The following is a 26,263-nucleotide window of genomic DNA, read 5'->3' as shown; positions in this document are numbered from 1 at the left end:
TTTGACATACACCTTAGAAATTATTCTTATTCCTCCCTGGAACAGATTGGTAATGCTTTATAGATGAGAGTTTTCAAATTTCAGTGTAGATCTGTGATGTTTTACAGTGAATTACTTTTCTATGTCTAGCTGGGAATGCTGCATCTGTTTAATCTGATTATTTCACTAGTTTTACTAAGAGGTAAAACTAACTAATCAAGAACATGCAGATACATGTGTGAGAAAGGAGAGGCTATCTTTTCAACAGCAGTGCATTTGTGCTGGGTTACACTGGTCATAAAATTACAGCAATTGTGCAAAGCAGAAAGTCCTGCTTTCATTAATGCCAATGGCAAAACACCCTTTTACTTCAGTTAAACCAGGGCTGTATGCAGAAGACCTGTGTATATTTCACTATAAAATGAAATGGAAATTCAACAAAGTAAAAACAGTAGTGTGATTAATGTTTTTCTTGAGGATGTTATTAAATTAATAAAATCAGAATAAGTCATGAATCATGCTTCCCACATTCTACATACTCATGTTGTCTCTTGTGTTAAAAGTAATGTTAAATTATAAGGTATTTATAGTGAGCACCTTGCTCACTGAACAAAAAAAAAAATCTAAAAGACTTCAAAGAAACATAGCATTTTTGTACACTTCACTTGTTTTTCATAAGTGATAAAACTGCTAAGATAAATTGCGTGGAAAAAAATCCCATGGATGAAGTAGAGCTCTGAAAAGCCTTCAGTGGATCATGGGCTCTAGTTAGCTTTCATTCTTGTTATTTTTTGAGAATTTGGCTTCACTACTTCCTTTGTGCTTCCATGCTATTTGATTGTCTGCATTGTGTACAAAGGGGACAGAGTGACACAATCTGGCTGCAAGCAATGAAATTTTTGTGCATATAGCAGGGTGAAAACAGACTACCTGACCAAAGAAAGTTTGCATGGATTTCTACATAGTGAAACACCCAGATATTTCAAAGATGTATTTTCAGTACAACAATTATGGATTCAGGTGTGAACCCTTCAGTGCTGTCTTTTATTTGAAAAGAAAACCATTTGCACACCTAGCAGTAACAACATTTCATTCTTTGAGCAGTGCTTCTCAATAACTCTTTCAAACGGTAAATTATCCTCATTTTACAGGTGGAAATGTAAGCATGTATTGATGACTTGCTATTTGGCTTCTGCTAAAGAGGAGACCAAAGACAAGGTCTATTGTGCTTGTCGTTAACATACTGTATCTACTTCATCAATGTTTAAGATTATTCATGGTCAGATATCAGTTAAATGATATTTTTTACCAATATAAATATAATGTGTGTTCGTAGGTATCAGTTTGTCTTCAGGAAGTTACACTAGCTGCTGAACAAAAGTGCTGCTCAGTGGTGCAGTTCTAGCTGCTTTCCTTAAGGATTTTTGTTGTTGTTTTGTTTGGTTGGTTTTTTGTTTCTTTTGCTTTGGTTCATTTTGGTTTTTTTGTTCTTCTCTTTTTTTCCTCCTAAGACATTATCCCACAGACTTGACAAGAATGTTCTCAGTTTATTCAACCTGTTCTACAAGTCCCTATTTATTTGACTTACATTTTAAGCACTAATAAGAAAAATTACAGGGATGATTCTACAAACCAGATCTTGAATGGTTTTGCAGGTTTTTATCATTTTGCAATTTGGTGGGGTTTTCTTCTTCTTAAATTAAGCAATTATATTAAAAAAAAAAAATCCTCTTTGCTGAAGACCTTACTTGAAGATTAAAGAACAAATAATTCTTCAATAGTAAAAAAATCTCCTTTGACTATCTTCCAGTTTAAAAATGTCCTCTTTTCACCTGAAATAAGTTTAATTTAGAGGTCTATGGAAAAATCAAAACCTTGGGCAAGCATAATGTGTGTTATTAGGTGACATCTATAGTACTTTGTTGAAAGAAGTGTGTTTCAAAAATTTTTGAGAGCACTATGACTATTTAATGACACTTAACAATTCCTATCAAGTAATAGGTATGTCTGTTTATGCTGTACTTAAAGTATTACATAAAATATATTTTAATAGCTATTTCTTGTTGATGAATCACATTTCTAAAACATCGACAGCCTTATTAAGATTATCTCATTATTATAGCAGTAAAATAAACTACTGTTTGAGGTTATTCATATAATTTAATTGAGGGAAGGTAAATCATTGTCTCTGTCTTTTTTAGGGTTGAAATTAGATGATGAATCAAAACATGAATTTAGGCTCTGTTCAGGAACTAATGGAAGAGACACAGCTTTTTGAGACCCAACCAAGACAACCTTATAAATTAGCTGGAGATTGTCAACCAGGTGGCCATCTCTGTAATTTAAATCTGCCATCTCAAAGTTTCTACCCATATTCATCTCATTATCCATATATGCATATGAATTACAGCAGCGATTGGGAAATTTTTGAAGCAGTAAAAATTCGGGAACTGGAAGAAGTCAAAGACAGAGCAGCCCAAATGGAGAAGACCATGCGCTGGTGGTCTGATTGTACCGCTAACTGGAGGGAGAAATGGAGCAAAGTTAGAGGAGAAAGAAATAAAGCCCAAGAGGAAGCAAGACAATTGAGAATCAAATTAGACAGTGTTGTAAAAGAACTGAGTATGCTTAAAAAAATAAATCAAGATTTAGTGAGTGAGAAGGAAAACTTGGAAAATGTACCTGCTTGGAAAACAGAATTCAGTTGCTCAGAAATATCTTCTATTAAAAAAGACCTAAACCAGTTAACATTTCTGGAACAAGAACCTGTGAAAGAACTGAGCAAACCCAAGAAGATTCCTGGGGCAGAAGGTATAAAGAAGGTAAAGAATGGGGAATTTTTTTAGTTCATGAAAATGTGGGAAGTTATGGATGTGTATCTAGAAATTAGATTTTTTAAGGATTTTAACCAAAACACTACCTGATCCATTCAATAGCAAAACCACTTTTTTCACTCATCTAATATTCCTAATATAGAGAAATACAGAAAATAATTCATATCCTTCAACTATGGCTAAACATTTAAGTAACAGAGGCAGACTATTATATCCAATAACTTGGAGTATTGTTCTGACTCTGTCATATTTTAAGGTAACAGATTACCTCTGTTATCTGAATTCTCCGTGTTTTGTATACTACTCTTCAGCAAAGTCGCAAGGGTTTTTTGTTGGTAAGGAAAGCAATTAAGCTGTTACACAGAAATAAACAATCAAGTATGGACATGGTTTAAAACAGCTCCTAGTTCTGTACAAAAGAACTAGTTACATTGATCAAAATGGAACTATTTCCCCATGTTTTACCATTTTTAATTCTGTGCCTTGGCATGCATTAAGTAGTCTTCATAGACAGCACCATGTAAAAACTATATTTGTTATTTGTCTGATAGATAGCAGTCATTGTAGATGTAGGAAATGTTTTTCTACATTTTAGGAAAACACATAGGAAATTTTTTACTTCAGTTCAATGGAAATTCTCAGGATCTTAGGTCTGAATGTATTATGTTTAAAATTTTCACTCACTCTGTAATGCACATGTATTACATTATTTTCCTGTGAATTCTGGAAAAAAAAAAAAATGCCACAGTGTTAGTATTAAGAATAAATTTGCTCCCAAAATGCATGCCTTTCATATTTTTGGGCAGAGAAATGGGCCATAGGAAGGCAATGACACAAAATATATTTTAACTGTTTCTCTTTCTGCTTAGTATAAAATAATGCACTACTTGAAAACTGAAACTTTATATGTGAATGGCAAACAGTCTTACCTTCTCAGCAGCTTCTAGTATTTTCTGATGTAGATTTCAGGCATTCTTTTAAAAACTTGAGCAGAGTAGTATGAAATAGGACTGCTGGTAATCTGCTAAAATGATATTAGCTTTTAAACACAATTTGTCAGAAGTGATAAAACTTAAATGCATTTCTAAAGGAAACTATGGTTTATAAGAGATGTTCAGTCTTCCTAATAAATATGTATTTTATTTTTTAATTATTTTTTTCTAATTGTTATTAGTTTTGCTTATGTTTTTTATGCAAAACATGTATCTTCAAAAAAAGATATTATAGTGCTTTTAGTTTCTGAATGGGATCCAGACTGATATGTTATGCAGGTAACTTTGCTCCTTATACAAAGGGAGCTGCTCCTTATAAGTCCATCACTTGCTTCAATGATTTACATTAGAATTTTAAGAGTTCTTAATGTAAAGTTTCTCAATATATTATTTGTACGCATAAATTGCATTCCTGGTTTTGTTAGTTCCAGCATTCTGTCTTCACCATAGTTATAGCCAACTAATGATAACTGGAATCTATTTCTTTAGTAAAGATACATTAGAAATATTTTGAATATGAAACTTGTCATAACGGAAGGTGTGACATGTCACAAAATGACAGTGATCCAGCTACAATGACTTTTTTTGCGCATTTTATCCATATACAGTGCAACTGTATGAGATGTTACTTGTTGCCTTTTATCTCCTACATGAATTAAATGTCTGGAAGAAAGAGGCTTGATATGCCCTGCAGAATTTATGTTAGACTTTTCCCTTCATTTATGTTTTTCTCAGATGTTGTATTTTTGTTTTCTTAGGATGTAGAGATAATCAAAGGTCGAAGTAATTACAATAAAAAAATCACTCCAAAGCCTCCTGATTCCTTTCCCCATGGAGTTCTCAGCATCTGTTTGGAGGAACCTAAAAAAAGTTTGGACAGTACAACTAAGACAACAGAGAATGATTTAATACATGTTTCGGTCTCGCATTTGCATTTGGCTGAGATGCAGAAAATCTTGCAGAAGGAAAGAGAGTAAGTGCAAAATACATCCTACTGGGGAAATCTCTATTAAAAATTGAGGTTTTTAAGACACTTTCTAAAATAGTTATGGTGATATTTGCATTTATAGCTCATATGTTCTCATTTCTAAGCTTTATGAATTGCTATTTACAAGGCTTTGATAAGAATTTAGAAAGAAAATTCAGCATAGCGTGTTTGTTGTTTTCCTTGGCTTGTCTGTCACTTAAGTGCTTTATACAGAACAGTTTAGGATGTACAGTTAATTAAAAAATTATACTTACTAGCAATTTGGTATCAGTGTAGTGGTATCTATGTTATGCTCAGTTATTGGAGTGCTTTGTGCATAATAACAAATTTTCAAATACTCTACCAGCAGACTTTGAAAGGGTCCAACTGCAGAATGACTAAGGCTGGTTTTGAATTAAAAGTACATAAATACAGCTGTAAAATGTTGGTAATCTTAACCTCTTCACTTCTAGTAAGGTCTATGTCAAAAGCAGATAACAGAGAGAGAATAACAGACTTAGTGTATGCTTATTTTGTCATATTAAATTTACCTCGCATAAATACTAAGTGTGCATTTTGGTGGCCTAAAAGAAGTCATATGTTGATTACACACTACATGCTAGCATGTGAGTCTGTGTTGGTAGGAATTCCTTGATGTTTTGTATAGATAATCAGTACTGAGCAAGATTGAATCACACTAAAAAAGGCTTTCCAAGGATACATGCAGTATGTGATGTATGATGGATGTAGTAGGAGACTTCAGGTACTATGTGACTGTAACTTCAAAATCAGGTGAAGTTCATTAGAAAATAAAAAGAAAGAAAATTCCCCCTCCATTGCAAATACATTCAACAGTTTCAGTTCAGAGAGTCTATGATGGTAAGCTATGATGAAGAATTTCTTTCCTGTCACGTTGGTTTTGGTTGGTTTTTTTTCCCACAATCGTCCTGTAGATAGTACACGTCTGAGTTTTAAAAAAAAAAAAAAAAAAAAAAAATCAATGTAAATAAATCCTTTAAATTCCTTACTACTACTTACTGTGTTTTGTTATATGAATTACCTGTAGAAGACAGGTAATAAAGTATTATGTATTTGAATCATATTGCAGCAGATGACCAGAAGCATGTTCTATCTCATTAAAAGGATTTAGGTTTTTTGTGGAAACAAAAATACCAGAATGCCTAACTATTCCAGCTTGTCATGATATTTATATATGTGACTTAAGAGACTGATGCCTCACATATGCCTTTACTTCTGGTTGAATTATTTAGGGTCCTAGGTACTTAATTTTTCAACAGCAATCACAGTATACATGCATGCATATATAAAACTTCCCTTTTAGAAAGGGCATAATTTTTCAACTCTTATTTTTTAATCACTTCTTAGACAAAATTTTAATAAACACTGGTTCTACCTCCTGGTTTTGGTTTGTTTGTTCACATGCCTCTCTACCTAATTTGTAACTATACTTCAGAGTGAGATTTTGCCATTTATGCCTGGATATATACTGACTGCGGTATACACTAATAAATCTACTGGCACACGGTAAGAACTGGGGAATGTCTACACCATGCAACATATGGCAGTGCCAGCCTCAGGCAGCAAACGCTCACAGAGCAGCGATTTTCACATAACAGTGGGCATTGGTGTAACAACTCCCTCTCTAGGTCACTTCAGGCAACTTTTCCCGTGTGCAAAGATGTTCTGTAAGCAGAATATATAAAGCTTAGAAGTATGAAACAATTATTTTTGGCAATGCACACAATAAATAGCTAGGAATAATGTTACTAGGATAAGTATTAACATAGTCACCAGTCTCTTGAGACACGCTATGAGTCTTTGTTGGGCAGGCTGTCATCTGCCAGCTCAGAAAGGGTTGGTCTCTACTGCTTAGTGGAATTGGCTGATTTTGCTGAGTTTCCGTCTTCAGATTTCCAGCTTTTCCTCTTAGGTTTTATACTTGTTTGTGTCAGTATTTTTGCTCCTGGATCCTGGAGCTGCTAATAATGACTATCTTAACAATCTCACCCCTGTTTGCATTTTTACTTTTTTTTATCTTGCATGTCTCTAGCTTAAGTACTTTCTCACAGCTTTCTCCTCACAACTTAGCAATTTTCTCAGTAAACTTAAGCCAAGGACTTACAGCTGTGCTGCATCAAAAGCAAGCTTGGATCTCAGACAGCTTGAACCCCAAGGCCAAAGGTTACTTTGGCAGTCAGTATGATCTTACTCATACAGCACAGGACTTCTCAGCAGAGTTTTCTCATTTACATGCAGTACTCCCAAACTGTGGCTGCATTCTTTCCAGAGTCAAGTTAGCTCATGCAGATCCAGTGTTTGGACCTGCCCCTAGTTACCTGACTAATCTCTCCATAAAATGTTTTGCTGCTTCACCCTAAGAGGACCTATGCTTCTTGCATTCTGTTGAGAGCCGTCTTCAGTAATGCCAATATACTCTTAAACCATGGATCAGACTTTGCAAAATATAAAAAGAAAAGAGCTCTAAAACAAAAACAATAAGTACAAAAAATAAAGAGCTCAAAGTTTATGTTTTGACTTTCAAAGAACTTCAGCGTTAAGTTTACAATGTAAAATCACATACCAAAATCCTCTACTAGGCACTGTGGGTCACATCAAATACACATTTGAGTAGTGTGTATTTTGACATGAGTAGGAATTAAAGACCATATGAGTTGTTCAGCACTTTAAAGAATCATTTGCCTAAAATAGCTGTCTTTAGTCATCTTTTGGATTAGTCCATTTTGAACTTAAAAGTGTTTCTTTGTTCTAAAACCAAAAGTCCACCTGCTATGCTGGTAGTTCATAATGCTGAAGAGGAATTGCTTAGTGCTGGATGGGTAGACTTAGGCAATGGACACAGGAGGCTTTGTCTGAGCATCAAGAAACACATTTTTTTCTGTGAGGGTGACCAAACCCTGGCACAGGTTGCCCAGAGAGGTTGCTGAGTCTGCATTCTTGGAGACATTCAAAGGCCATCTGGACATGGTCCTGAGCAGCCAGCTCTAGGTGACCCTGCTTGAGCAGCAAGGTTGGACCAGATGACCTCCAGAAGTCCCTTCCAACCTCAAGCATTCTGTGTAATTCTGTGATTTTTTTATTTTTTTTTTTTTTAAAAAGGTGGTTACAAGATCCATTAAAAATGCTCTGATCTTGAACTTTTGTTTAAGTAGTACTAAGCTGCTTCAGCCATCTCTGCTATATTCTTTCTTCCACTCTTTGTTTTCTTTAAATAGTAAGCTTTATGTAGTTAGGATCATCTGTTTCATTTAGTAGCATCAGAGAGATCTGATATCACTTAAGAGGTACTGTAACACAAAATAAAAATAGTATCTAGTAACAGTAATTTCTAGTAATAGTATCTAGTAACAACATACTGGACATTCCTCTTTTACTTTTCAGATTAGCCCATTTCTGAGGGCTTTCAGTGTATTCAGTACAGTCAATAGGCTATTATTCAAGTATTAAACTGTCATCTTTCATGCTTTCACTTTCTAATGTATTAAGCATCCTTCTTAATAATTCTTTTGGTTCCCTAATTAAGTCATGATACAGTTCCAATGAGATATCTCATTACTTTAGAAGAAAAACTATTCAGTTGAAATACATGTCTTTAGGTTCTTTACATGTGATAGAAGTCATCTTGCTCCACTTTGCTTTGTGAGTGATGGTGTTTATTTTATTACTATAACGTTATGGGAGCTGTAGGTGTTTACTAAGATAAGTTGTGCTGTGTGCTGTATCAATACAGAAAAAGGAGATCCTGATTCAAGAGCATTAGGTTTAGTCGTAAAAGAAGAGAGAACAAGAAGGTACTTCACTCAAGTGGATTGCTTCATTAATGTAGCTAACATTGCTTCCATGAGCCAGACCAATCAGTGGTAGCTCTTGCTATCTCTGTGGAAGTCTACAGTATGCTGCACAGAAATGCCCCAGACAAATCTCATCCATACACTTTGCTTTAATTTCTTAAAGTTAACAGTGCTGTTGTGGAAGACTAATTTTATACCAAATATTCTCAGAATGTAGTTATAGTCAGCCTGGTGATAATATCTTTAGTAAAAAGGTTACTAAACTCCATTAGCCTCAGAATAGAAAGTAACTACTCTGGCATACAACAGTTTCTTTTATTGCCAGTAATAGAATTTTCTTTTCAACTATTTCAATATTTTTCTCTTTTCTGGTATAGTAGCCCTTCATCCCTCCATTTTCACAGAATTTACATAACATAAAATTTTCCTCTCCCAACATAATAATGCTTGTGGTTTTACTGTTTTTTGGATTTTAGATTGCTTCAGCGTCCTGGCTTTATAGGCTTTATTCCTATATTGGTGTTTATAGATAATGGAATATTCCAGAATTTTAAACTGTGATTTTTATTTCATAGAAATATTAGAAATATAATCTGAAAGCTTTTATTTGTAATTAAGAATTTTTTATTTCATTTTTACTTATGTTCCAAATTCTATTTTGTTAAAAATTTGCAAAACGACACATATGCATTACACAAATATGAAATTATGAAGGAATTTCATAAAATGAAATTATGAGAAGTTCATTCTTGGCTTTGGAACTTGGATAACAGTGTTTTCTGTGAACACAGAAATGAGTTTTTAATTGGTCTCAAAGACAAGAACATCTGTAGTGCCTCTGCTGCTTCATATTTCTTTCATTATTTCCTGAAAGACTGAAAATATTTTAATTGGTTAGAAAAGGGGTAAAAATAAATATCAAAGTTCATTGTTTCAGTAATACAGTACTTTTCTCCAAGGAATCATCATTTGTTCTTTGTGAATTGTGTATCCTAAATAATTTTCCTGAATGTAGTAATGGACTTATGCTCAAATAACATTCCAGAGGCAAACGCTTAATGAGGGTGTAGTACCTCTGAGCTAAATAATACGTTTTCCTAAAATTCTTCTAGTATTTTTTCAAGAGCAACTATTTTTTTGAAACATGAAATATATATATTTTAATAATTTTTTTAACATCTAAAGTAGATCATCTTTCATTTCAGCACTGTCTGCACACTGTACATATTCCCCAGTATATACGTGTTTAAAATAATCTTCTGTCTGTACCCAAATAAAAGTGATACAGTATCTTTTCTCTGAGGGTTTTTACTAACTCTCCATGTATTAGGTGACCTGTATCACTAACTGAAGTCTATTTCCAAATTGTCTTCAGTTTATCCCGAAATTTTATTTCATTTAGAATTTTAATTCTGTACTGCTGGATTTCCTTGTTCTCTTTGGCTGTTATTCTTGGTAAACCTCTTGGAATAATTATGTGATGATAATATAGGTTTTCAATAAGAATCAGGTATACAGTTGACAAAGGCAGCAAAATATAACTCAAGCTATGAAAAGGAAATTCAAAGTAATTGTCTGTTGTCAACTTCAAAAAGATGTAATGCTGACTTTTAAAATACTGTTTCAGAATGAATGTATTTCTGGAAAAAGAAATGGAAAAGATAGAAAATGAATTATTTCTTTGGAAATGGAAATATGAAGAACTGAGACAAACCAAGCTGGAAAGCCTGAAACAGGTATGTTAGCAGTACATTGTTGTCACTCAGAGTAAGACACAGAATTGAGACTTCCAATTTTCTGTGTCATTAATGAGAGTAAAACCATATCTAGGGTTTATGAATGTGGTAAATCAACCATTTATTAACGATTTATCCCCATAGCCTGGCAGGGAGGGACCTGCTGAGGGTGTGTGGAGAAGCCCAGCCCTGCGCTGTGATAGCGGCACCAGTGCTGGGGAGCTACGAGGGCAACACTAGGGTGACCCTGTAGTCTGACAGGAAGGGACTGGCCAGAGGAGGCAGGTGCTGATGCCCTTGTCCCCGTGTGTGGTGAGGGTGGTGGCCCTGATGTACAGCAAGCCACGGTCGGGGTCCGGCTGGGCTTATGTTTGGGCAGAAGGAGCCCATGTGAGCCAATGGGGTGCGTGGGGAAGCCCCGCCACCGTGAGGATGTTGCCCCCGGGTTACCAAGTGGGTATAGTGGGGGCAGCAACCTGGCAAGGAGGGGGGCCGCGGCATCCTCAGAGGTGGCGGGGACATCCAGAGATCTAGTCTTTGGCCAAGGAAGGTAACTCCTAGTTAGGCAGAGCTGAGCGCCCATTCAGGCGGCGCCAGGGGAGAGCTGTGTAACTGCCAGGCCCAGCGCACAGGTCCCAGGCTGAGTCTGTGGGGGAGCAGTGGCTTGTCCAGCAGCTTGCTTGTGGGAAGGGGCTGGAAACATGCTGATGGCAGCACGAGGTGCATCAGCAACAGTAGCAGCACCCCCTGGGGCACGGTCCCCAGCACCTGCCGCTGCCACAGTAGAGACCTCGGCTCAGAGTTGCTGAGGGAGGTTGTAGGTCCCCAGGCCTTGGGCTGCAGGCAGTGCCTGATACCTTCCCTTGAGGCTGGGGCAGTGGAAAGGAGTGCCCATGACTACAAGAGGTGTACTCTGGTTGAGGAAATGTATTGCCCCTTTTGAGCTGCAGGAGGAAGTGAGCAGGCTGGGCAGGCTCAGAGAAGGCAAAGAGGAGATTAACAGGATCTTCACAGGGTCCCCAGAGGTAAGAAAGTCTGAATCACACAGGAGAGGCAGCCAGAGACTGCGATCAGTTGTGAGGTAACTAGTCCTATAGTAGGAAGGCTGGAAACATGATTTTCAGCAACTGGAGGATGGCTCTTTTTCCACATGCAGATCTGCAGTTGCAGAATAGGTTCAAAAGCCTTGTAGCAGAGTGGGAGAAGAAACTGGGGAGGCATCAGAGCTGCTTTTAACCTGAACCATGCGTTAACATCAGGAGGAATTAGTGAGTGACAGTAGTAGGAGACTCCCTCCTGTGGGGACAGAAACCCTTGTGTCCCCCACTTGCCTTTTTGAGGGTTGTATGGCTTGCTGTGGGCTTGGATCCAGAACACTGCAGAGAGATTGCCAAGGTCTGTCCAGTCCTTAGACTACTACTGTTCCCTGTTGCTCATGCACATGGGCGCCATCTGGAGGCATATTGGGAATGATTACACAGCTCTAGGGTTGAGGTCATGGGGGACCAGCTGTTGTCTCCTTGATCCAATAAGCTGGCCAACCTAATGAGGAGACCTTTGAACTAGGAATGGTGGGGATGGGAGATCACAGACCACAGTAAAGTGAAGAAGTGGTGGTCAGGGCTGGAAAGGTCAGGGTGCAGGTTGATAGGAGCAAGAAAGACTTCAGGAATGATAAAACAAGTTGAAGGGACAGCTCTCTCAAGTGCTGGTACAGAAATGCATGCATCCTGGGAAACAAGCAGGAAGAATTAGAGCTGTATGTGGTTACAGAACTACAATATTGTTGCAGCAATTAAGATGCTGTGCGAGGTTCATGCCACTGGAGTACTGTGAAGGACTTCAGGAAAGACTGACAAGGAAGGGCTGAGGGGATGGAAGTTGCCCTCAGATCTATAAGCTGCTCAGATCTTTTGAGCTTTCCTGCAGGATGGGTGGCAGTCAGACTTATGGCTCAGGATCAGAGGAGAGGACAGTAAGAGTGACATTGTGGTGGGAGTTTGTTACAGGCAATCTGATGAGGAAGCAAATAAAGTGTTTAAAGAACTCAAGTCTCTGAGTTGTAGACCCTGGTTCTCATGGGGGACTGACTGTACAGCTGCTAGAAAGACAACATGACTGCTGCAATCAAAGAGATTTCTGGAGGGTTTCAGGAATATTTTCTTGCTGTAGGTATTAAATGGACCAACCAGTGGTGATGCACAGCTGGATCTGCTGTTGACTAATACGAAGGAAACTAGTTAAGGGTTTGATGATGAATAATTTCCTTGACTGTAGTAACTTTGAAATAGTGGTGTTTGTGGTCCTGAAGGAAGTGAGAAAGGAGCAACAGAGTACAGACCCCAAACCTAAGGAAAGCAGGATGTTGGTTTAGTCAAGGAACTGTTAGGTAGGATCCCATAGAAGGCAGCTCTGACTGGTCAACAAAGGAGGTCAACAAAGCTGTCAGGTCTTGAAGTACAGGATCTTCCAAGTGCAACAAAGGTTTGTCCTAATACTCAGGAGAACAGGTAGATATGTCAGGAGACTGATTTAGCTTAGTAGGGAGCTCTTAGTGGAGTTCTGATGCCAGAAAGCGATGTGCTTTTAAAAAGGAGATCAGCCTTCAAAGGAGTAATTTAAGAATGTTGCCTGGTTATGTAGGCATGGTGTTAGAAAAGAAGCATTCATTTCAATCCAAGTTCATGAGTAGAAGAATAAGAAAGATTTGTGTTGCAGCTTTCAGGATTTAGCTTTCAGAACAATGGGTTGAGGACCTCTTAGATCCAATAAAACTCAAAATGTGTATCTATATAACCAAATATAGATAGAGAATTTAAAATTTCCTATAAATTTAACATCTCAGATTTGGAATAAAGCAGGAAAATTAATTAGCTTTCTTTTCATGTTTTGGAAAAGATTGCAAACAGTCTATTAAATTCCAAGTTCTAGTTACAAGTTGGTGCATATGTAAATGGAATTTCCTTCATAGATGAACATCCACAGTGACAATTAACATCTATCTGCCATATTTGAGTTCCTTCAGATTTTAGTTCTTTTATTTTCTGCTTGCTCATTAAATAGGATTTTATCTTGTCATACTTGTGCACAACAGTGAAGTCTAGATTTAGTTAATTTTTTTGCTTAAGAAATGTAGTCTTTAAGTTTTATGGCACTGTCAGCAGGAATAGAGCAACAAGAAGTAAAAATGTGCTGAGAATTTGTTGGAGATGGATAGATTTCAATTTTTATGTATGTGCATGCATATACACGTATATATGTGTTGCTGCTTTTTCCTTGGGAACATGCTGATTTGCTTTAATTGTTAACAGGAGGTGATATTTTGAGCATTCTGTTTGTCTTCTGAGATTTTTAAGATTTATACATCTAGTTTTTAAATTACAGGAAAACATTGGTCTTGATGAATCTGACTAATGTGAATGAAATTACTTACATTTGTGGGGGTTTTTTTGTAAGTGAAAATTCTTCCTTTATTAAAAAAACCCAAATATTGTGTGTTGGCAATGTGTGTGTGAATTTCACTTACTATATATTACTGTTGAGAAGTGGATGCTGGAACACCACACAAGGTTTTTGACAGTGAAAAATTTGAAAGTGAAATAAAGGAAAATGCAGACACATACTAGGCTAAGCATGGAACCTGATTTGTACACACTTGCAATATTAAATCACAAAGGAATTTCTAGATTAATAACAGATTAATCATTACCTCTGGATTATTTTCATATCCTTGACTAAGCATTTTTTGTTTCAGTCATGCATAAATTAATCTGCTATTTCCTTTGGTAGATCATCTGACAGTCCCACTGGGAATGTGGAAAAATATATTTGGCGTGCAAGTGACAATGCTGCTATAAATTAAACCATTTTTAGGAATAGTTAGCTCTGCTAGCCTTTTGGAAGTCTGAGAGATTTTGTGTAATGTAGAAGCTTCACAGCTGCCGAGATTTGAGTATCAGAGCTCCCAGTAACTAATTGCTTTCTGTTAAAAGATGAGTACTCATTCATCTGGGAACAAATTAAGTATGGAAAGCCTCGGTGACCTTGATAATCATCTGTCCTGGTTTTGACTATGATAGAGTTAATTTTCTTTCTAGTAGCTGGTACAGTGTAGTTTTGAGTTCAGTATGACAAGAATGTTGATAACACACTGGTGGTTTCAGTTGTTGCTCAGTAGTGTTTAGACTAAGTCAAGGATTTTTCAGCTTCTCATGCCCAGCCAGCGAGAAGGCTAGAGGGGCACAAGATGGTGGGAGGGGACACAGCCAAGGCAGCTGACCCAAACTGACCAACGGGGTATTCCATACAATGTGACGTCATGCCCAGTATATAAACTGTAGGGAGTGGTGCTGGCAGGGATCGCTGCTCAGGAACTAACTGGGCATCAGTTGGCGGGTTGTGAGCAATTGCATTGTGCATCACTTGTTTTGTATATTCCAATTCTTTTATTATTTTTATCATTATTATTTTCTTCCTTTCTGTCCTGTTAAACTGTCTTTATCTCAACCCATGAGTTTTACTTTTTTTTCTAGTTCTCTCCCCTACCCCACAGAGTGGGGCAGGAGCGAGCAAGCGGCTGCCTGGTGCCTAGTTGCTGTCTGAGGTTAAATCACGACACACATGATTTTCCCCAAAAATAATGCATTCTGCATCAATTTGGAAATTGTAAATGAGTTTTCAATGTATTAACAAAAAGGTAGTAAAGTGGCAATTTATGTTTATAGTAACTATGAGTACTATATGTGGCTTTGTGTGACACTAGCATTGAACTTGACCTGCTTGGGGTTATAAATTAGACCATTTTAACAGATACAACAGGAAGTTGTGTTTAGTGTTGAAATTGATAATTTAATTTTCTGTTATAAAAATTCTGCTCTCCCATTAAATAGTAAAATAAGAAGTTAATCTTAACACTAAGAAGCTTATTGTTCAAATCTTGATTGATGTTTGACAGCACTCTTTCTTTATTTGCAAGCAGTCAAATGTCATCCGTTTTTACTGCACACAATTTGTCTGTTTCTCTAAGGACACTTAGAAGTCCTCATACATTTAGCTTTCTCTGGCCTTTCCTTAATTTAAAGTATTCTTTCATTACAACACTTTCAAACCAAGTACTAATTGGATATTCTTCTTAAAGATTACCTCCTCACTACAGATTAGGGCTTAAATTTTACCTTACTTTGCTGACTAGATAGTGGAAATTGTGTCTTGGCTTTCTTTAGAGAGCTAGTGAATTAAGGCTTTGTGTCTGCCAAATATTTTTCTAGGAGAAAGGAGGAATGGAAGTGGAGTGTCCCATCCTTCCACTTTGTGTTTATTGCAGGAAAAATGTATTGTACTCTCTGGAGCCCATCTTACAAATTACTGTGAATTTGTGGCCTAACAATGCTATCAGTGTCAGAGATTGTTAGATATGTTTGGCGCTTTTGAAGTGACCTATTTGTGAGCTTGTTACACAATATTCAGTCCATAAGATCACATCTTAAACTAAGATTTATTTGACATTTCTTAGCTGTCAAAAACATTTTTGTATGTACAAAATACATTTAATAAGCTTCAGTTCTCTTTCTAGAAGAGCTTGTAGCTCTCACTGGGATAATAAATCAATTAATATTTCCTATGCCTTTCTTTTCACATGTATTACAACTAACCTATTAACAACACTTTGTTATTCTTAAAAAGGGGGAAGCAATTGCTCAGTATAAAATTATACTTGCATTATTGTTGTGTTTGCATGAGAATCCATAGAAGGGCAAAGATCAAGCCTGTAAAACCATTGAATAAATAAAAGGTGTTGATAGTAGATATATACATTTTAAAAGTAATCGTTGTAGGAAAAACTAGGAATCTTTAAGTTCTCTGAAGAACATGAAAATTTTGACATCAGTGACAATCCCGGTTGAATGTCCCTGGAAATGGGCTATCCAATTTTGTCAGATACAACTTAGTTTACAGATCAATTAACTAAGAGTCTGAAAAAAATACAGAAAATTGTACCTGAGTCTGATTAGTTAGGTCTTTGGACTCTTCATAAAACAGAGCAAATCCTTGGTGTGTTGCCCTGACGTTTGTAAACACAGAATTATAGTTAGCAAGACTTTTAAAGTTTTAGGTTTTAGAATGTTCATTTAATCTTATAACATGCACAATAAAACATTCTTGTTTAAACTCTTTGCAAGTCTTCCTCAGCATTTTATATCTGTCTTTATCATTCTGAAGGACATGCTTTTCTGGTGGTTTAAACATTAAATACGGATGGAATATTTACAAAGCAATTTTACATTATACTATAAACTGAAAAAATGCACATACTGCTACATTCCACTGGTGTGCACTGTAGACTTACAAATGCCACTATAGGTAGTTACTTCTGAGTTGTTTAAAATAATTTTCTGCTAGCTGAAGTACAGAATGTGCTTTTACTCTACATTGTCTAGTATGTTGGTAATTAATGAGGGAAATTCATGTTCCAGTTTGTGGGATACGAGGCAAAAATTACACTAATTGGTACTTAAAGCCTATTGGAACATCAGTATCAAAAGAAGTATCCTTAGATGAAAACGAGCACAGGCTAAATTAGCATTTTGTATCTTAGGCAGAGACATTTCTGTTCTTCCTTTTTTGTACAGAGTTGAAGGTAAGTCACGAATGCTGCTGATTTTGCACTAAAGCCAATGAAATATCTTTAAAAATCCTTTAAAACGAATGTTTTCTGTTCTCTCTCTCAGTATATAGATGTTTTACACTGTATATTATAGCAATCTATGCATAGGTACATTACTTTCTTTTAAAGAACAGTAACTGTTCCCTACCTGTCATTTCCCAGGTAGAGGAAACTCCACTGAGGCGAGTCAGGCTTCTGGATAAATCTAGTCTTCTATTCTCACTGTAGACATTTAAATGCTGTTTAAAATGGAACAGCCTTTTTGGAGACTCAGGTTGTTAACAGCTAGTTCTTGTTAAAGATTCTGCATGATTTCTACCTTTTCCAGACATCTTTCTTCTGAAATTACCTTATAGCGTGAAGATGCTGCAGAGCTGCTTACCTATAAATGCTGTTTTCATTCACTTAGTATATACATGAATTAGAAATAGTGATACACTGATAACCTTACAGGAAATATAGACACCTGTAGTAAGACCATCTATTCTGTCCCATACTCTTTGCTTGACCCCCAAAATGCCTTCTGATTGTCCCCTGAATCCAGCAGAAAACATAATTATTATCAGATGTATAACAGGAGCCTTAATGGCTATAATGGCTACTGTGAATTGGTCTGTTTAATTCTTACCTAAGATGCACAGAAATATTGCATACTATGCACAGCTATCATAGGATTAAAATGACATCCCCAAAATTAAATTTGTGATGATTTTATATACTATAGAATAGCCAGTAGTCTGTTTTAGTGTGCTAAAGGAGTCTTTATAAAGTTTGATAATAGAATCCTCAAGGCTGAGTTTTAAAATATCGTTAGGCAATTTTCTGAAAACGTCGTCTGAATTATTTGAGAACTCAAATGACTTTATAGAATGGAAACTCAATGCAGTTAATTTTCCTGTGGTGAAATCTCATTATTTTTCGACTAGGTCTAGAATTTGGAGTGTTCCTTACTAGGCTCAATCCTTCATTTGTCTGAGAGGCTGGTGTGATTTTCAGACTGAATGAAATGGGATGATGATGTTACCACACATCTGATTCATGGTTTGATAAAAGTACTTAAAAAATTACTTTAGATATACACGTTTGGTTTTTTTCCCTGCCTAAATTACAATAGCTTACAGATAGTTTGAGAGTAAGGAAAGAATTCTGGAGCATTGCTTAAGCAAGAATTCTTGTAGAGCCTTAACTATTCTTTCTTCTGTTTTCATAAAACAGGTACTAGTTCAAATTTAGTGTTATCTCCAGAAATTATGTACTTAATGTGAATGTTTTTACTTTCCAACATAAAGTATAGTTTGTGATGGTGCATAATATCAAGGTTCCATCTGATTGCCTCTTTTCTTACAAACGTAATTTAGAAAGTGCTGGAAAAATAGTTTCATTGACTTTTTTTCCCCATACTGGCTTCTAACAAGATATTTAAACTGTATTGAGTTGTACTTGCCAGTATTTCCTGGGTCTTCCTTGCATGTTTGGCAATGAAAATACAAACCAAGACCAGGACTTTTTTTATTTAAGGACATTCTGTTACAACTGAAAGATGAAAACTCGTATTTATTTCTGTGAGGAAAATATGTTTAGAAGAAACATATGTGTGCATACTGACACATATCTGTGCATACTGATTTTCTGTGAAAGGAATATCATGCCAAAGCTGCATCATTTGTACAGGTTTGTTTTGCCTGTTGGTCTGCCACTGGCAGAAAGTATAACCTGGTGAGGAAATGTTTTGAAGACAAGGGAGGAATATACACACATGCACACTTATATATATGTGTGTATATATGTTTGTGTGTTTATATACAGGAAGCAATCTTTGTCCTAGAGGTCAGCATTGCATTTTTAACAAAAACAGTTTTTCATAGCTTAGACTGACAACCCCAAAATGATGACAAAGTTACTTCTTAATAATTTATTAGTGTGGTCAGTTCACTACATGGTTCTGTATCAGAAATCAATTTTTTTGCAGTGTATAGTTTAAAAAAAAAAATTGCCCCCCAAAAGCTTTATTAAATATGTTTAAATATCCTGAATTTGACTTCAGGATTATATTTTGGTATTCACTTAGTTTCTTGTTTAAGTAAATATTTCTGCTAGTAGGCTTACTTGTTATGCATTCACATATAATCAACTTGTGCTAAAATAAGCTGTTTCTTTTTTAAAAAAAGCCCACTGATAAATCAAATGTAATGACTGGTAGAATGTACAAAATTAATTTAATGTCTGACATGTTAAAGACATTAAATTAAAGTTATAAGGATTTTGTACTTGATGATGTAGTTGCTTTTTTTTTATCCTTATCCAGATAAGGATATTAATGTGTTACTTAAAAAATAAAAACCTAATTTGGGCAGAGGTTTGTTTGGAAAAATAGCCTTAGATCATTCTCTTTCTTAGTTTTTGAAAATAAAATGCTCTTTTTTAGACATGACAAATATTTGGCCTTCCTACTAAAAAAAAAAAAAAAAAAAAAAGGCTTTACTTTCTTGGAAAAAAAGAAAAACCCAAACAACAAATTCCTATCTCAGATTGTTTTAATTTTAATTTATTTTTTCTTTCCCCCCATGGAAAGCAACCCTGTCACCTTGCAAGCTCTTGTCATAATGTTAATAAGAAATGCATATGTGGAACCTTATTTATCCAGGATATAACACCTTTGTACTTATGAACAGTTTCCATTGTGGACTCAGCAGGACTGTTAGGAACACTGCTTATGTTGAGTCACAAGTCTACGCAAGCCTCGAAGGCCTGTGAAATCCATTGCTGTGTAGTAATCTAGAGTTTCAGGTTTACTGTATGGTAAATGGATTAAGTAATTTTTTTGCATGCCTTTGAAGGGAAAACACGTGAGGAACTGGAATGAAGTTTCTTGTTTCTAAAGGTTCTTGTCATGTTCTATGAAATAAAGAAGGTGCCTAAACTTTTAGTGTTAGAATTAATGTAGCTTCATGCCTGCCATCTAGGATATAGTTATATTCATACAACTTTCAGGATAGTTAGGTAATTCTGCTTTCCAACTTATGTGTGAGGAATAAAAAAATCAGTTTTATTGTTTCATTGTGGCTGCTGAAATGGAATTTTCTTTTTGACTCAGCTATAGTATATACAAGAAAGTTGTATTGCTTCCTGAACAAAGAAGTAGTACTTTAATGGGATGTAGGAAAGAAAGAGAACCAGCCATGCTTTTTTTTTTTTTTCCTTTTTTTTCCTCTTTTTTTCTTTGTAATGTGTGATAGGAATTTTACTTTTTGGTCTTCATGCTTAAAGAGAACTGTCTGGCACTGAAGGAGGTGCCTCTGCACTGAAGCATTATATTTTCAGATTACTTTCAAACAAAGGATTCAATCTTAGGAAAAATTAATGAGTGCTTTGTTTGGATACAGTCATAAAACTTTTCTTGTTTACATCAGTGGAGTACTGCAAATATGCAGCAAATATGCAAATATGCTCTTTGAGCAACAGCATAAGTGATATCCTGAAATCAATGAGAAATCTGCTGATGTCAATGAACTTTGGATTAGTTCCTAATTTAAACTGTGTAGTAACAGGTGATTAAAAACTGTGCTACAAGATTCTTCAGGGACCTTTGAAACTTCAAAATAAGTTATCCAAGATAATGTGTTACTATAGGTATGGTTCAGATAAAACAGAAGAGGTGTCATGTAAACCGTACTGGAAACAGTAGAACTATTTCTACAGGCACTTGCAACCAGACCATAGCACTATAGAAATTATCTTACATAATTTCTTATCTAGATCAAGTGACTAAAGCTGTATATTTCAGGTTCATATGCTGAAAGGAGAGCTGTGCAGAGACAATGCTGTCTACCATATTTAACTGAAGTCTAAGCAACACAACACTTGAAAATTTCTTTGAACAAAGCCAGTTTCTGCATTTCTTGAATCCTGTTGAACTTTCAGTTCAGAAGAGAAAATAAGCTCAAATACTGGCTTAATCTGTCCCTTTTAGCATAGGCTGTTGTATAACGAGAACGCTCACTGCACCAGAATGTGGCAAATTTTGGAATCTGGTGTATAAAGCAAATTACCTGCACTTGAAATAACATTGGTATAATAGTCTGGTATTCATCGAGCAACTTTGATGCAATATTGATTTTCCTGAAAATTTAATGTTATGTCCAATCAGACTTGCAAATTTTTATTAAGTATGTTGGTATGAATTGTTTTGCCTACAGGAAAGTAATGATTACAAATTCTACTGTGGTTTCACACTATTAAGTATTCTAGTAATCTAAGATGTATTTATTTTTAGAGATCTACAATTACAGCAAACATCCTATTCCCAGCATCACTTAATTATTAATCTGCAAAGTCAACAATCTTCATCTGTAAGATAAGTGATCTTGCATAGTTCCTAACTTAAATATAGAGTGCTTTGACTATTGCTATTGGTTTTGAAGTATTGTTGGTATGATTCATTAGCAGTTACATCGAAAAATGTACTGTAAACTGAGATAATTTTACTTAGTATTTTCTTTTCCTGTCTATCAGTTGTCATTCTTGTTACATCTTTAATATTATTAATTTAATAATTTCTAGTAAGTTGGGTTGAACAATGTTCTGATCTGCAGCACATCATATTGATACAGTCTAGGAAATTCTTGAGACTGATGACAATCTGAACTTGCTTTGAGCGCTTCCAATCGTGCTGACCACTATTGATTTACTGTTTTCTTACAGTTCCTCATTTGTCTACATATTTGGCTCAATTCAGCAATATGAAGTCAGGATGGAAGGTCGGCTTAGAAATCGGTTGGCAGCAGGGAGGTGTTGACCTTCTGTATGGCAAATAAAACTTCAAAAATATATTAAATAAAAAAAAAAAGAGAGAGAGATTACCCATTGCACTGTTTACTTTTTTTTTTGTTTCCCCCAGGTGATTTTCTGCATGCCTACATTCATCTTCTTGTGACAAATCCCTGTATTTTTTTTAATAGGGGTTATCATCTTCATTTTACAGTGCTTATTAGAATGGCTCATAGCTTCTTTTAGTCCCTGAATTAGTTACTAATAATAACTAATAGTGTTACTAAACACACAGTAATAGATAAGAACTTGAAGCAAAGTGAGGCAGGCTGTTATAGTCTCGACTACTATTACATTTGTATGCTGTTTATCAGTAAAAATCCCAAATTTTTAAATTATCTTTGGTAAATTATAGATAAATTATCAGTGTTCTGAGAGTTAAGACTGAAAATTTAATCAGTCATACTTTTCCATAGAATAGAAACTTAATTTTACTTCCAATACAGTCTGTGTATGTATTTCTACTCATAGGCATACAAACTGAAAAATCTGTTCTTTATCCTGATGTTGGAAAAGATTTGCATTAGTCAGGCTCAGCTTTCTAAGGGCGTAGTCTGTGTTCGTTATTTTGGGAAGAAGTTTGTTGTATTAGGTTTGGGGAGGAAAAAAAACAAAAAGCCACACACCTCCACCCCACCCCCAGTTCTCTTCCCTTGATAAGAGCACTAATAACAAGTAAACTGACTTCAGATCACAACTCTTAAAGTTGTTGCAATACTGAAGTTGCCCATACTTAGATGAAAAGGGAAATAAGCAAAGTTTAATAAAAGGTTTCAAGTGTCATTTAAAAAAAAAAAAAGGTTCTCAGCAGAGGTCTATTATACCTTCTTTTGAAATATAAACCCAAATGTCTAGTATTCAACCTTTAAGCACACTGGGAACTAGTGAGTAGGGTTTTTTTGGTTTGGTTTTGGGTTTTTGTTTGTTTTTTTTTTTTTTCATAAAGCCAAGATGTCACTAAGGCAAATTAAGGGATGAAAGCTTATGCTTAGCTTCAGATCTTTTTGGTTAAGAATGCCCCAAACCAGCTGTCCTTTGAGATTTCAGATTAAATTAGGAGAAATAATTGCTATAATCCCTATGCCTAAAACAATCTTTGCCATTTACTTAAGTTTTTTAACACAGTGTGTTTAATCTATTACCACCATCACCCCTGCTGTGTTATGTCATATTACAATCAACTGCAAGAAAAGCATGCTACTGTTTGTAAGGCAAATGAACAAAACTCTTTTGGCATGAATATTGAGAGCTCCAGTTTTCCCTTGCTTGGTAGTGAGACATAAATATTAAGGTGTGATTTTTATTTTTTTAAAGAAATTAATTTCAGATACATTTCCTAGATCAGTTGATTTTTAGTCAACATGGGAATTTTTACTTGTTTATTCCCTCGATATTCAACCTCTCCATGCATAGTAGCAAAAGCAACTATGCACTTGTTAGCACATTGGAGTTCTCACTCTCCAGATGAATGATGGCTTGTCAAGATTTGAGAGTTTGGTTGATGTGTGTCCCTTATAAATTTCAAGCAGTATTCTCCAAGGGATTAGTTGAAATGTGAATTCTTTCCTTGACTGAGATTAGAGAACACTTTACATTCACCTAAACCACTGTATAATGTTCATTTAGATTAATCTCAGTTGGAAGTATAATTATTTTGTTCAGCTCTAAGCAGAAAAGGAAATGCAGTTTGAGAATTAAGTCATGTTAATCCCATCTCAAATATCACTTGCATTTAGCAATATAGCAAATGGGCATGTTGTACATGCCATTTTTATGTAAGGTCATGCCTACCTAGGCACCAATATTTTGCTAAACATAACAGAAAATTGATCATTTGAAGAGCTTGCAGTAAAAAGGATGTTAGAAAAAGGTGCCCAGTACCTCCAAAGGAGTTTAGATTCAGTCTCTGTTTCTAATGATGGGAAGCACCTGAGTCTGAGGGGTTTTGTCATTATTCGAAAAACAACCTTAAAGTCAAAGGCTGTTTAAAGGATGCCCAATGTTAAAGTTATGAGTATATAGTTACTGAATTCTGTTGGAACCAAGTTTTCAGCTTTTGTTTCTGCAGTCAGGAATTACTCTGAGGGTCACTCTCTTCAGATTTGTACAAAGAGGAACAAAAAGTGTTTGACTTATAAGGAGTTTCAAGGAACTGGGAAACCTTTGGAAGTGGCTACTATGAAGAAGTAGGCTAGAATGCATCCCAAGCAGCAAGTTGATATTGGATAGTCTGAAAGATCATAGCAAACGGGGACTTTCTTAAGCCATGTAATAAATTTGCAGAGTCAAATTACTGAAGTATGCTAGCGTAGCATCTTTTTGGCACAGCCGAGTAAAGCCAATATGACCTTTGATGTAGTTGTTGGTACATTTTATACCATGAGCATTACTTTTAAAATACAGCAAAGCCATAGAAGTAGGAGGGCAATATTTCTGAACAGTGTCGAACATAAGAAACACAGAGCAGGCGAGGTTGCAGGTGATACTGACAGAAGTTCTGGAGGTAAGGTTCTTTGTCCCAGTCTGAGCCAGAAGCTCGGGTTAGGGTTGAGCAAAAGAGAAAGCTTAAAGGTGTTGTTAGAGTGGGGCTGGAATTAGGGGGCCCAAGGAAAGTTAGGACAGCCAAGAGATCTGTACTGCAAGGGCCTTCATGGTGTCAGCCAGAGGTGAAGGTCTTAGTCCCAGTCAGAGCTGGAAAATAACATTAGGGTTGACTAAAAGAGAAAGCCTAGTAATGTCGTTGATGTTGGGGGTGGAGCGAAGAAAAAAAAAAGAGAATATTAAATAAAATTTGAATGGAAGTTAGCAGCATGCCTTTGGGGCAAAGAGTTGTAATGGTATCCTGGGCCACATTTGGAGAAGCACTGCGAGCAGGCTGAGGGAAGTGATCCTTACCCTCTGCTCAGCACTGGTGAGGCTACATCTGGAGTGCTGGGTCCAGTTCTGGGCTCTCCAGTACAGGAAAGACATGGACATACTGGAAAGAGTCCAGAAGATGGCCAGAGAGATGATGAAGGGACTGGAGCATCTGTCATATGAGGGAAGGCAGAGATACCTGGAGAAAAGAAGGCTCAGGGGTGTCTTAAGAATGTTTGTAAATACCTGAAGGGAAGGTGTGGAGAAGATTGAGTCAGGCTCTTTGCGGTGGTGCCCAGTGATGGAATCAGAAGCAGCGGTCACAAACCAAAACACAGGAGGCTCCCTCTGAACATCAAGAAACACCTTTATACTGTGAGGTTGACCAATCACTGGCACAGGTTTCCCAGAGAAGTTGCAGTCTCCCACCTTGGAGATATTCAAAAGCCATCTGGACATGGTCCTGGGCAACTGGCTCTAGGTGGTGCTGCCTGAGCCAGGGTGTTTGGACAAAATGACTTCCAGATGTCCCTTCCAACCTCAACCATTCTGTGATTCTAGGATACTACTTGCAGAATGAAAAGGAGGAGATGGGGAATAGCTATTGGTAAGATATCCTTCACTTTTTCTTCAAGTAATAAAATCTTTCAGTATGTCTACTGTTGCCTATAATGTAATATAGCTATAAGGTCAACTGATGTGTCTGCATAAAATTATTTATGTGTATATAGGTTGCGTATATGTAAAATGAGAAAATCTGAGTATTTTCTTCTAAATAGTATAAGGAACAATGATTTGATGGACCATTTATTATTGGTAATTTAATTATAATTAATTTTTTTCAGTAAGTAAATAGGTCTCACTTAATGTGTTCATCTTATGGGGGAAGAGAGGAGAATTTCAGAATGTTTCCCAGTATCTTGACAGATAGGATATTTGTAACCGAGAGATATTATTAAACCAGCTTAAAAGAAGTAAAACATTATGGCAAATTTGTCAAAATGTAGGAGGAACAGGACTCAGACATCCTGTAGAGATTTCTTATCTTTTTTCTAATTTAGAAATCTAGATTTTCAATTTTTTTGTGGGGTATTCATTCTATTCACCGCTTCCTTCTAGTGATCCTGAGTGGCTCAGGCTCACCCACCAGAGAGGCTTCTCATCAACTGCAAGGCCAGTGAACCTTTTCTGAAATTGCAGGTTATCAAGTTTGGGCATAAGCCTTCTTCCTATTGTGAGAAGTCACTAGCTTCCAGCCTTCATCATCATGGGAGTTTCCACTTTCCAGCTTCATAGGCATAGGCTCTTCCTGCCCCTCCCCTACAGCTGGCGGTTCGGGCTGTTGAAGCTGCAAGGTCTCAGAGACGATCTAGTCCATCTGTTTCTCATCCTCTCTGATGCTGTGCAGTCTGGTGGCCTCTTCCCGCAGGTCTTTCACAAGGAAGCACAGCCCCTTGACAGCTACACACCTCCTGCAGGCTAGGAGACCATGTGCTCAGCGAGAGGCTCAAGGGACTCCCTGCAGCCTGACACTCCAGAGCTGCATCCTCCTTCTGAAGCCCTGTCTGGGTCCAAGAT

General features: G+C 36.4%; 1 protein-coding gene across 1 annotated transcript in view; it reads left to right on the top strand.

Annotated features, from left to right (window-relative positions):
* Positions 1-2,195: 2,195 nt before the first annotated feature.
* Positions 2,196-26,263, top strand: part of CCDC102B (coiled-coil domain containing 102B) — a 150,349-nt gene continuing 126,281 nt past the window's right edge. The window contains exons 1-3 of the mRNA XM_010583295.1: positions 2,196-2,801; positions 4,564-4,778; positions 10,230-10,338. Of these exons, the coding sequence (XP_010581597.1) occupies positions 2,196-2,801; positions 4,564-4,778; positions 10,230-10,338 (930 nt within the window). The remainder of the gene's footprint in view (positions 2,802-4,563; positions 4,779-10,229; positions 10,339-26,263) is intronic.

Source organism: Haliaeetus leucocephalus, unplaced genomic scaffold, assembly GCF_000737465.1.
Source record: "Haliaeetus leucocephalus isolate CR32 unplaced genomic scaffold, Haliaeetus_leucocephalus-4.0 Scaffold889, whole genome shotgun sequence".
In the NCBI taxonomy this organism is placed as follows: Eukaryota; Metazoa; Chordata; class Aves; order Accipitriformes; family Accipitridae; genus Haliaeetus; species Haliaeetus leucocephalus.
The sequence above is the reverse complement of the archived record's forward strand: the minus strand, read 5'-3'. Positions and strand labels throughout refer to the sequence as shown.